The 12,122-nt window shown below is 39.9% G+C and overlaps 1 protein-coding gene across 1 annotated transcript in view; it reads right to left on the reverse strand.

Annotated features, from left to right (window-relative positions):
- Positions 1–229: 229 nt before the first annotated feature.
- Positions 230–12,122, reverse strand: part of LOC132401864 (mucin-2) — a 72,002-nt gene continuing 60,109 nt past the window's right edge. Inside the window, exon 5 of the mRNA XM_059984160.1 lies at positions 230–10,087. Coding sequence (XP_059840143.1) covers positions 10,040–10,087 — 48 coding nt within the window. The 3' untranslated portion in view covers positions 230–10,039. The remainder of the gene's footprint in view (positions 10,088–12,122) is intronic.

The raw sequence follows: 12,122 nt of genomic DNA on the forward strand, positions 1-12,122 counted from the left end.
TACAAACAAGAATTTCAGCTGTTTAAATAAACCAAGATGAAACTTCAGTGAATACGATTTTTTCGACCCTTGCACGACTTCTGCTCAGTTGAGCTATTCCCTTGATTTGATACTTTTCGGGGGGGGGGGGGAAATAATTTCATTTCCTTCACTGATACCCCAGATTCCATATGACAACCCATTACACCTCAACCTCAACGCAAATAACTTATGAATGAATTCACACAAGTTGAAGGGAAAATCAATTTAATAAAAGAAAACAAAGACAATTGTATAAAATTAACATTCAGAACATTTCCTACTTCTTGCCATAAACAAACATTCCATAGGAAACTAAAATTACACATGTTTGCAGCAGTTTTCTGCACAACTTTGATCATTTGAAGACAATTCAAATAGTGCAACTGTTTCCACTCAAATTTAGAAGTATACTTTTTACACAATCAGATGCAAATCACAAGGATTGTAAATGATCAACTTTCTTTAAGTCTCACTTCACAAGTAAAATTTCACAAAAAATGACAAATTAGCAATATCAACAGGCTGATACATTGTCAGTAGGGGTGCAAAGTCTACCAATGAGATACATGCTGCTTCAATTCTGCACATTACAATTCCTTGCACTATTTTGGAATTTTCCCTTGGAGCCCTAAATCTTTACCTAATAACCAAATATAACTTAAAATGCAAATATCTAGGCCATACTGTTACCTTAAAAGTACTGTTATGTTACTACATACAAGTATCCTAAAACTTAAATTTCAACTAACATGTAGCAAACTGAAGTTTTTCTTCAATAATTGTACAGGATGCCTGCTCAAGTCAAAAGCAATAACCATTTTTTCTCCTTATTAAAAACTGCATTTTTCATCATTATCCAGTTAAACTGTAATACTGAAATGCACATGTTTTGCAAGATTTCTTCAATTTAAAGATTGGTCTGTCATAGTTAATATTACGTTATTTTTGCTCAGCCCTTGTTATAATCTGTTGAATACTTAAGGTGAATGGAAAAACACAGTATATTGGTAACAAAAGGTAGTTGAAGAGCAGATCAAAACATGGTCAACAGTTTAGAACGTGAACTAACTTAAGTAAAATCATAAAGACAATTTTAACACCACTGATTGGTTTATCATTTTAGCATTTTGAGCAGTTCTGTGAGGCTAGCAATTTTTTCTCCCAAAAAAATGTTAAGGTTCCATAAAATACTATTTTTTTAAAACTGCAGTTTTTTCTCCACTGGAGAGATCTCAGAGGGGTAAATGCCACAATTTTAAGAACTAATATAGTGGCATACAAAAGTTTGGGCACCCCGGTCAAAATTTTTGTTACTGTGAATAGTTAAGTGAGTAGAGTAGTAACTGATCTCCATGCAAAAGTTTGGGCACCCCAAGATTTGAGCTCTCAAATAACTTTTACCAAGGTCTCAGACATTAATTAGCTTTTTAGGACTATGGCTTGTTCACAGTCATCATTAGGAAAGGCCAGATGATGCAAATTTTATAAATACCCTGACTCCTCAAACCGTGTCACATCAATCAGCAGCCATGGGCTCCTATAAGCAGCTGCCAAGCACTCTGAAAATTGAAACAAATGATGCCCACAAAGCAGAAGGCTATAAGAAGATAGCAAACTGTTTTCAGGTAGCCGTTTCCTCAGTTCGTAATTTAATTAAGAAATGGCAGTTAACAGGAATGGTGGAGGTCAAGTTGCAGTCTGGAAGACCAAGAAAACTTTCCCAGAGAACTGCTTGTAGGATCGCTAGAAAGGCAAATCAAAACCCCCGTTTGACTGCAAAAGACCTTCAGGAAGATTTAGCAGCCTCGAATGGTGGTGCACTGTTCTACTGTGCAGCGACACCTGTACAAATACGACGTTCACGGAAGAGTCATCAGATGTAAAACCTTTCCTGCGTCCTCACCAGAACATTCAGCATCAGAAGTTTGCAAAGGAACATCTAAACAAGCCTGATGCTTTTTGGAAACAAGTCCTGTGGACTGATGAAGTTAAAATAGAACATTTTGGCCGCAATGAGCAAAGGTATGTTTGGAGAAAAAAGGGTGCAGAATTTCATGAAAAGAACACCTCTCCAACTGTGAAGCACAGGGTTGGATCGAACATGCTTTTGGCTTGTGTTGTAGCCAGTGGCATGGGGAACATTTCACTGGTAGAGGGAAGAATTAATTCGATGAAATACCAGCAAATTCTGGAAGCAAACATCACACTGCCTGTAAAAAAGCTGAAGATCTAAAGAGGATGGCTTCTACAGCAGGGTAATGATCCTATACACGCCTCAATCCACAATGGACTACCTCAAGAGGCGCAAGCTGAAGGTTTTGCCATGTACAAGTTGTACAAGGCATTGGTAAGGCCAAATTTGGAATATTGTGTGCAGTTCTGGTCACCGAATTATAGGAAAGATATCAATAAATTAGAGAGAGTGCAGAGACGATTTACTAGGATGTTACCTGGGTTTCAGCAATTAAGTTACAGAGAAAGGGTGAACAAGTTAGGTCTCTATTCATTGGAGCGTAGAAGGTTGAGGGGGGATTTGATCGAGGTATTTAAAATTTTGAGAGGGATAGATAGAGTTGACGTGAACAGGCTGTTTCCATTGAGAGGAGGGGAGATTCAAACTAGAGGACATGATTTGAGAGTTAGGGGGCAAAAGTTTAAGGGAAACACGAGGGGGTATTTCTTTACTCAAAGAGTGATAGCTGTGTGGAATGAGCTTCCTGTAGAAGTAGTAGAGGCCAGTTCAGTTGTGTCACTTAAGGTAAAATTGGATAGGTATATGGACAGGAAAGGAGTGGAGTGTTATGGGCTGAGTGCGGGTAGGTGGGACTAGGTGAGATTAAGGGTTCGGCACGGACTAGGAGGGCCAAGATGGCCTGTTTCCGTGCTGTGATTGTTATATGGTTATATGGCTCTCACAGTCCCCCGACCTAAACATCATCAAAAATCTATGGATAGACCTCAAAAGAGCAGTGCATGCAAGACGGCCCAAGAATCTCACAGAACTAGAAGCCTTTTGCAAGGAAGAATGGGTGAAAATCCCCCAAACAAGAATTGAAAGACTCTTAGCTGGCTACAGAAAGTGTTTACAAACTGTGATACTTGCCAAAGGGGGTGTTACTAAGTACTGACCATGCAGGGTGCCCAAACTTTTGCTTCGAGCCCTTTCCCTTTTTTGTTATTTTGAAACCGTAAAAGTTGGAAATAAAGTAATCTTGCTTAAAATATTAAAGAAATGTGTCATCTTTAACTTTGCCTTTTGGAAATCAGGTCATCTTTTACTCGCTTAGCTATTCACAGTAACAGAAATTTTGACTAGGGGTGCCCAAACTTTTGCATGCCACTGTATATTATGGAAGATGAACATTTTTGAAAAACATGTTGTTACCATCTTTTCAGATACAGAGTGCTCGAGCCCATGGTCATATGGTTTGGAAAAAGTGTGTTCTCTCCAAAACAGACAAATCTAAATGTTTGCATAAGCCACTACTTTGGGATATAGCAGCTAATTGTTCAGTTTCTTCCATAATGAAATCAGTCAATACGGAATGTTAACTATTATAAGAACAATGACTCCATAAACCTTTCATAGCAAACATTTCCATGGCTAAATGCAGAGCATGGAAGAATACCTCCAAAAATCTGGTGTGAAATTTCCTTTTACTACCCCAAATCCATGGCCAGTCGTTGAGCCCCCAGGAACCATTGCCTTAAGAACTTACTATGTAAATATTGCTAGATGTTCACTTTCTATATCTTAATCAGCATCTTCTTTAACGCAGAAATATTTGAGCAATGTTCTTCCTTCCAATAGGTTGCAAAACTTAGAAGAGTTTCAGTACTTTTATGGGTTTTCATACAAGCAGTATCAGGCTTGTTCTGCATTGGTTCATGGACTTGAATAGTCTCTTTTTGCTGGTCTAATTCTAGATGTGAGTAGGCATAGCATTTAATACCTTCAAAATTGCAGACATTACTGTATGATGAACCCAAAAGACTTGGTAATAGTACTTCAGAATATTATCTCTTAAACAACTATCTCTCTCAAGTCTTCCCATCAGCTTCCCCACTTTCGTTTTCTCCCCTAATTACAAAACCTCAAATTTAAAAGATTATCTGGAGACTACCAAGATTGCAAACATGTCTTGCGAATTCTAGGAAAATGCTAAAAGCCTGTTCATTCAAAATCTAACATAATTTTTCTAGCTTTCTGTATATGTTACTTTGATAAATTTATCTTTTTAGCAGGATTATTATGTTTCAGTTGATGGTTAGACGAGGCAATGATTTAAAATTGGAGAGACATTGAAGTAGTAACAAGTTTTACCCAGCTCATACACATCTAACTTTGAAGGCTGCAGAACAATTTTAAAATATCATTCAATTTAAGGTGTTAATATTTAAAGAAGGAATAATTTAGTTTTGTGTGAATTTGATTTTATTTACAGCTTAATGAACAAAAGAACAGCACGAAAATATTTCCATCCTTTCTCTATTCCCTATTGCTATGAATACAGAAGTCCACCAGGGGGCATTTGTGCAATACATTCAGAATAATGATTACAGGAACATAGCAATTAACAGGAGACACAAGAAAACTAGAAATCTTGGAATTGGGAACAACAAAACAAGTGCCAGAAGACCTCAGCAAGCCAGATAGCATCTACCACCTAATACATCTTTACCTCTCCCCACACCACCATCCCACATCGCCAACCCCGAACTCTCCACAGGGATCACTCCCTCCATGGTTCCCTTTGTCCATTCAGCTCTCTCCCATAAACTCCTTCCTGGCACTTACCCATGCAAGTGGCAGAACTGCTACACCTGCCCATTCACTTCCTCCCTCATCTCCTTTCAGGGCCCCGAACATTCCTTCACCTGGGAATCTGTTGGGTTTGTTTATAGTATCCAGTGGCCTTGATGTACACCTCCACTTCATCCACAAAAAGCAGGATTTCCCAGTAGCCAACTATTTTAATTCCTATCCCCATTCCAACATGTCAGTCCATGGCCTGGTCTTCTGCCACGATGAGGCCACTCTGAGGCTGAAGGAACAACACCTCATTTTTCCATCTAGGTAGTCACCAACCTGATCATGAACATAGATTTCTCTAACTTAGAGTAATCTCTCCCCTCCCCCCTTCAATTCCCCACTCTGGCCTCTTACCTCTTCTCCTCAGCTGCCCATCAACCCTCCCCCCTCCCCTAGTGCTCCTCCTCCTCCCATCAGATTTATCCTTCAGCCCTTTACACCTTTTCCATCAATAACCTCCCAGCTTGTCCTCCTTCCCCTCCCCCCCCCACTTCCAGTTCTAAAGAAGGGTCTCTGCCTGAAACATTGACTGTTTATTCATTTCCATAGATGCTGCCTGACCTGCTGAGTTCCTCCAGCATTTTGCTTCTGTTGCAACCACATACTTCATTTTATGTATTTAATGTTCCACCCAACTCCTTAGATTTCAAAAATGATATTTCACTAAGATTTAAACAAAAACACGATAGTCAAGGCTCAGGCTTTTATATAATACTGTTTGAAAATGAAATGTCTGATGGAGTAATAGCAATTCCTCCTTCCCCTTTCTCATTAAAAGTAATTTAAGGTAGTAGCCCAGTGAAAGCAAGTCTAGCACTCATGACACTGGCAAAAGCAGAAACTACATCAGCCCTTCAGCTGATGACTGCAACCAGCTAGCAGAATAGGCAATAGAGTGCCTCTTCTTGACAAAACAGCAGAAGGATACAACTAGATGCTTACAGACAAAAATGCAAAGGTTTGCAGAGTACATCACCACTGGCATTTAGAGCAATGGATTTGGAATATTAAAAAACTTACATTTCAACAGCAGAATACTCAAATCCAATTGTGTTAAGTGCAGAGGAAGTTTCAACTGGTGGTATTAAAAAGTCCTTTCTGCTTTAAATTACACAAATACCAGCAGGAAAAGAAGAGACATTTTCATGTCCAATCTCATACCTGTCCAACATGACATCCTCCTCTTCCTGTGGAAGTCCAGAATGTACAGCCCAAATCAGGCCATGGATGTTTCTGCAGATTGGTGCCGTTACCCCAAAATTCCAGCGAGTTTGAAAAGAAAGCAGCTAAAGCAAGCGAGGGATACGAGTCAACCACAATCCTACTCAAAGGCACAACAGGCTCACGGAAATCAGTATCGCTCCCTTCATCCTGTTGGCTCACAGGAGTGAGCTCAGATGTGTTAAGCACCATCAGCTGTCGACTGAGATTACCGTAAAGCAGAAGGATGCTGAAAGGAAGTCAGTGAGTATTTCACTCAAAAAAGACTGGAAACAAAGCAGTGAAAGACTAACTTTTACAAACCTTTCAACACTTGATCCATCTCCATGATAACTCTCAGCACCTCCATGTGAACAACAGTTTGACTATTTTATTACTCAATTCACTAACTTATTAAAGGAAAAGTGGCATATTTTAAAATCTACTGTATGTAAATACTTTATCTACAAAAGTTATTACCATCACAGCCATAAAGCTAACCCTGCACACATAAATAAAAAAACTGCCTGAAATTAATTTTGTAGCCAGTGCACAAATACTTAAGGTTCAATTTCAATTGATCTGTGCAAGGACAACAAAAAAAAAAGCAAACTAATACTGTGTATTTAAAAGGATGCAAACACGAGTACTCATATTTCAGAAGGAAAATTCTTCTGAAACAAGCAAGACCAATTCAAAACAAACCTGAAAAATTCAATGTGCACTGAGCAGTTCCACATTAAACAAGAATGATCACTTGGTTCTTCCCACCCTCCAAAGACCCAACAAAGGTTAGACATCTGAGCCTAACAAAATTAACACAATTTAGAATACGCTTTCAAGTCACTTCCCTTACACAAAGATCTTAAATAGAAACTGCACCACGGAAACTACTCATTCAGAATTGCAGCATTATATGTCATCACTGAATCAACAGTCCGTGTAGCATTTCAATCTAAGAGAATGTTCTTCACAATATGTCTTTTGCAGTAACAGAAGAAAAAAATCTTCGTAGCTCAATACAAGTATAATTAAATTGTTCACTTTGCTGAATCTGGACAATGACTTAAGCACAATCTAAAAATATTTCAGCTACAGCAAATAGGGGAACATTGACTCTTCAATACAATTTATACCACTGGTCCCATTTCACACTAGTTGCTATTAAAATTGGGGTGATTTAGTAAATTGTGTTGCAAAGCCTGTATGTGATGATATTATCAAAAGCCCAGGAGTCAAAAGTAAAAAACTCTCCAAAATCCTAACAGAATGCACAATTAAGAAATAGTCTGCTCATAAAATAAGTATCTTCAATAATGTTGATACAGAGAGACAGACAGACAGACAGAAAAGAAATACCGCCTAAACAGCTCAAAACTTCCATCCTGTCCTGGGCTCCAGCAACAGAGTGGCTACCCGAAGGCTCGAGCTGGGAACACGACTACTGGCCCACTCTAAAAGGAGACGGAAATGCAGTGTTCTACTTTTGCAGGGAGGAAAAAGTTTACTATACAAATCACTTCTCACACCCATTTAGGAGAAATTATTTACTTTTTCCAAAGTCACTCAAAAATATTTTTTTTTAACATAAAAGCAAGCTGTTCACACCTTTGTCAGAAAGCAGACATTTCCCCTCCATGAATCAGGAAGCAGGCACATTTTTTTCCTGTCCACCCTCAATGACAATTGAACTTCAGGTTCCTGTGCTTGCCATGTCTGTCAATGAAATCCAACAGGGAGGCCAATATAGCAATGATAATTCAAGATTAACTTACATCCCAATGGGTTTGGACCAGCTACTGCAGAAAGCTTATTGAAACTGCAGTTAGTACCGGGGGGAGGGGGGGGGGGAGAGAAAAACCCATCCACATAGGAAAGTGTCAGCAATTTTAAATTCTCCAATGTTACCATTTCAGAGGATCTGTCGTGAGCTCAGCACGCAAGTGCCATTATTAAGAAAGCACGGCAGCACCTCCACTTCCTTAGAAATTTGCGAAGATTTGGCATGCTATCTAAAACTTTAACAAACTTTGATAGATGAGTGATGGAGAGTATGTTGACTGGTTGCATCACAGCCTGGTATGGAAACACCAACACCCTCAAAAGGAATATCCTACAAAAGTAATGGATACTGCCCAGTCCATCACAGGTGAAGCCTTCCCCACCATTGAGCACTGTTGCAAGAAAGCTGCATCCATCGCAGACCCCTCCCCCCCCACCCAGGCAATGCTCTGTTCTTGCTGCTGCCGTCAGAAAGAATGTACAGGAGCCTCAGGACTCACACCATCAGGCTCTTGAAACAGAGGGAAGAACCTGTGGACTCATTCTCAAGGACTTTTCATCTTATGTTCTTGGATTGACTGTGAATGCCCGCAAGAAAACAAACTAAGGTTGTATATGGTGACGTACTTTGATAATAAATCTACTTTGAACATAGCACTCTACACTAATGTTATACAGTAAGAGACATTCCCACCAGTATTATACCGTTAAGACAATTAAACCTGCGTCCATCAGTACTGTAGTATATAATACTGTATTAGCTACCCACAACACTGCATCCTGGTATACAGTAGCAGACTTGCCCACTTGTACTGTACCCTAGTGTTGTAACAGACCTGTCTACCACTGTACCATGTTAAAACGATAACTATACCATCCCCAATATTGTACTGTTACAAAAAAAACCCATCCCCACCATTCCACCCTAATGTTGTACGGTAACAGACCTATCCTTATGAGTACTGCACTGTGATGATACACAGCAAGATCAGTCTTCAACAGTGTAATAGATCTGGCTCTATGACTGGATATGGAGTGGATGGAAGGGGGAAGTTGTGTTCCATAGTTGATCAGCAAACAAAACCTCCACAACATTCTTCATACCCTACAGACTCACAGCACTTGTTTTGAAAATCGGAGTTGCCATTTTTTTTTTAAATTGGAGTTGTCCTAAAAATTCCCCACAAACTACTGGGAAGCCTACAACAGGATCACCAATCATGGGATAGAAGCAAACCTAGCCAAGGTGTGGGCCACATGGTGCCAATTCCATGGTCTGTCTGTAATCAGCATCCAGCATGCTGTGTTTCTCAGTTGTAATGGCAATCTAGAAGTCAGATACCCATTTTCAAGTTTAGAATTTAATAATCAAAAGGCTTGGATTCTAATAAATTCAGACAATCATCATTCCCAGCATTTATTTTATTTTCCTTTAGAGATACAGCATGGAACAGGCTGTTCGGCCCACCAAGCCGTGCTGCCCAGCAACACACCAATTTAACCCTATCCTAATCACAGGGCAACTTACAATCACCAATCAACCTACTACCTGGTACGTCTTTGGACTCTGGGCGGAAACAGAGGACTTGCGCATATGGCTTTCTAACAGAGAATGCCAGATTTGAACTCCAATCTTCGACACCGAGCTGCATTAACATCATGTTAATCACTACACTACCATAGCATGCGAAAAAAAAAACGGGACTATTGGAACTCAAAACATTCCATCCATTTACTAATTCCATAAATACTGCACATTCTGAAACCTATCGATATTGATTCAAGGAATCATAGTATATGCTTAGGACATCAGAAACTAACAGTAATACCTGTCAAGAGGAATGTTGGATGCTAGCTCCTTTGGTTTATGTTTGAACATCTACAATACCTTATTCAAGATGTGTTTGGTGCAGAGAGAAAGGTTCTCATTTTTTGGTCTACTAATAAGTTAAAAATTTGCCAGTTGATTTAAGTGTGTTTGAATAAATAGAATAATGTTTAAAATTCTATGGATAGCAAATGAAATACCTCGGGGAGAGGATAATATCAATTTTGACCAATGTTCAACCCCAGCTGAGCCACAAGTTAAAGAAAACAAAAAGATACGTTTGAATGCAAGTTTAGCTCACACTAAAAATGTTACAGTCCTCAATGTCCCAGCCAACAATACTTCAAAACACAAAAGTTGCACTGTTGATGAGATCCTGTTTTGACAGCAGATTGTTAGTAGCTGTAGAGGGACAATGGTGTGTCTTCTTCCATCATGTCATCCTAGAAAGGCAAGAAAATATTAGGTTAGAAAACACATAAAGACCCTTCCTCCCATTTAAGAAATACTCCACTTTCAAGAACTCTTTCACTTCATGCACCATCCTTCATGCTAGACGCCAAATGGAGACTGCACACCCTGTATCTAATTGGTGACAGAATCACCACGGCACAGGAGTTCAGTCTATGTTAACCATCAAGGACCTACAGAGTATATACTAATCTCCTCACATTTAATAAACTCTCCCCACGTTGCACCATTCACCTACACAATGACTAATTAACCTAGCTGTCTGCATTTTCTATGATGAGCGAATATCAGAATATGGATGACAGAAAAATGGAGAGAAGGGACAGATTGATCTTGGAGTAGGTTAAGGTCAGCACGACATTGTGGGCCAAAATGCCTGTGCTGTGCTAGATTGTTCTTGTGTTCTATGATGACCAGGAAGAGTGTACAAACTTCACACATACAAACCAGAAAGGACTGAACCCAGGAGTGGGGTAGCATCACCACTAGCTGTACTATTGCCTTCAGCATTTCTCCCATGGCACAGTGGAGATATTCCATCTGAATGGCTTATTAGCACAAAAATCTATCAAATGATCTGCATCTGGCGGGGTAGAGATACATCTCTACCTTTTGAGGGTGCAAGGTGCTCCTTCCCTCCGCTAGCCTGCTGGTCACCCTTGGGCAAGGCGTATCATCTGCTTAGCCCCCTGATCAGGGTTACATAAAGCCATGGGAGATGGTCTTATGAGCAGCTGGTGCATATCACCAGTCCTGGTTATGCAACCATTGACACCAGGCAGACAATCTCTGAAGAGTACTGATAATGGCTGGGTACATCCATCTTGTAAACACACTGCCCAGAAGAAGCCAATGGCAAAACACTTCCGTAGAAAAGTTTACCAAGAATAATCATGGTCACTGGAAGACCATGATCACCCATGTCATACAACAGGGCACATAATAAATGAACCATCTGCCTGAGAGTAACAAATTCTGACATACTTAAGGATAGGCTTTAGTCACAATTAACAAATGCGTTTTAGACAAAACAAAGAATACACACATTTCATTCACCATTCTTTAGCATCGTCTCCTCTCTGGAACTGGTGGGATTTTGTGCCATTATATCTAGTCCTGCTGGTATTCTAACAAACTAATGTAGAATGTGCCAAGATTGTCAAAATCCTTGGATTGGTTTCCTTGGATGTGGAACAGTTGCCATTACTGAATTCAAATGGGAATGGTGTGTCCAGTCACACAAACAGGTTTATAGTTTGTTGTTTCGTATGGCATTCACACTTCTAATTGAAGTGTGGCCCGGGAGGGGCAGATGGAAGTCTGTCCATTTGGGATTAGTTTATAGTGAACTGTCAAAATGCAACGCACAGCAAGGCCCTTCAGCCCAACTCATCCATGCTGACCAAGTTGCTATTTGAGCTAGTCCCATTTCCCTGCAATTGTCTCACATTCTTTTAAACCTTTCTAACCCTGTGCCTAAACAAAGTGTATCTGTACAAGCCTCTATGACCATATCTTGCTGCCATTCCAAATATCCACCATCAAGCGTGGAAGAATTGAACAAGTCCCTTTTAAATCTTTTCACCTCACCTTAAACTTGTATTATACTCCTGTTGGCCAGAAAGAGTGACAATCTTCAAATCAGTGAATTCAAATGAATCAAGGACAGTGGAAGCAGTCTTTGTTCTTGCCATGTGCTTGGGGGATGGAGGCTGCCATTTTGTGAAGACACTCGATTCTCCATTTTGAGCTTGACATGCTGGACTTGATTAGTGTTTTATAGAAGGCACAAAGACTCTTCAGGTAATCTGCTGGACTGAAGGTCATTTCCAAATAAGGAGTTATTTGTGAGGTGTTCTTTGGTTGGCTATAACATGCAGGATTGTGAATGCCTGAGGTGCTTCAAGCTCATTGCTGACTGAGAACAAAGAGCCATGAGTCAGCAACTGTCCCTTGACGGGAAGAGGACAATAGATGGATGCTGGCTTGGACCAGAGCCAATGACCA

Source organism: Hypanus sabinus, chromosome 11, assembly GCF_030144855.1.
Source record: "Hypanus sabinus isolate sHypSab1 chromosome 11, sHypSab1.hap1, whole genome shotgun sequence".
NCBI lineage: Eukaryota > Metazoa > Chordata > Chondrichthyes > Myliobatiformes > Dasyatidae > Hypanus > Hypanus sabinus.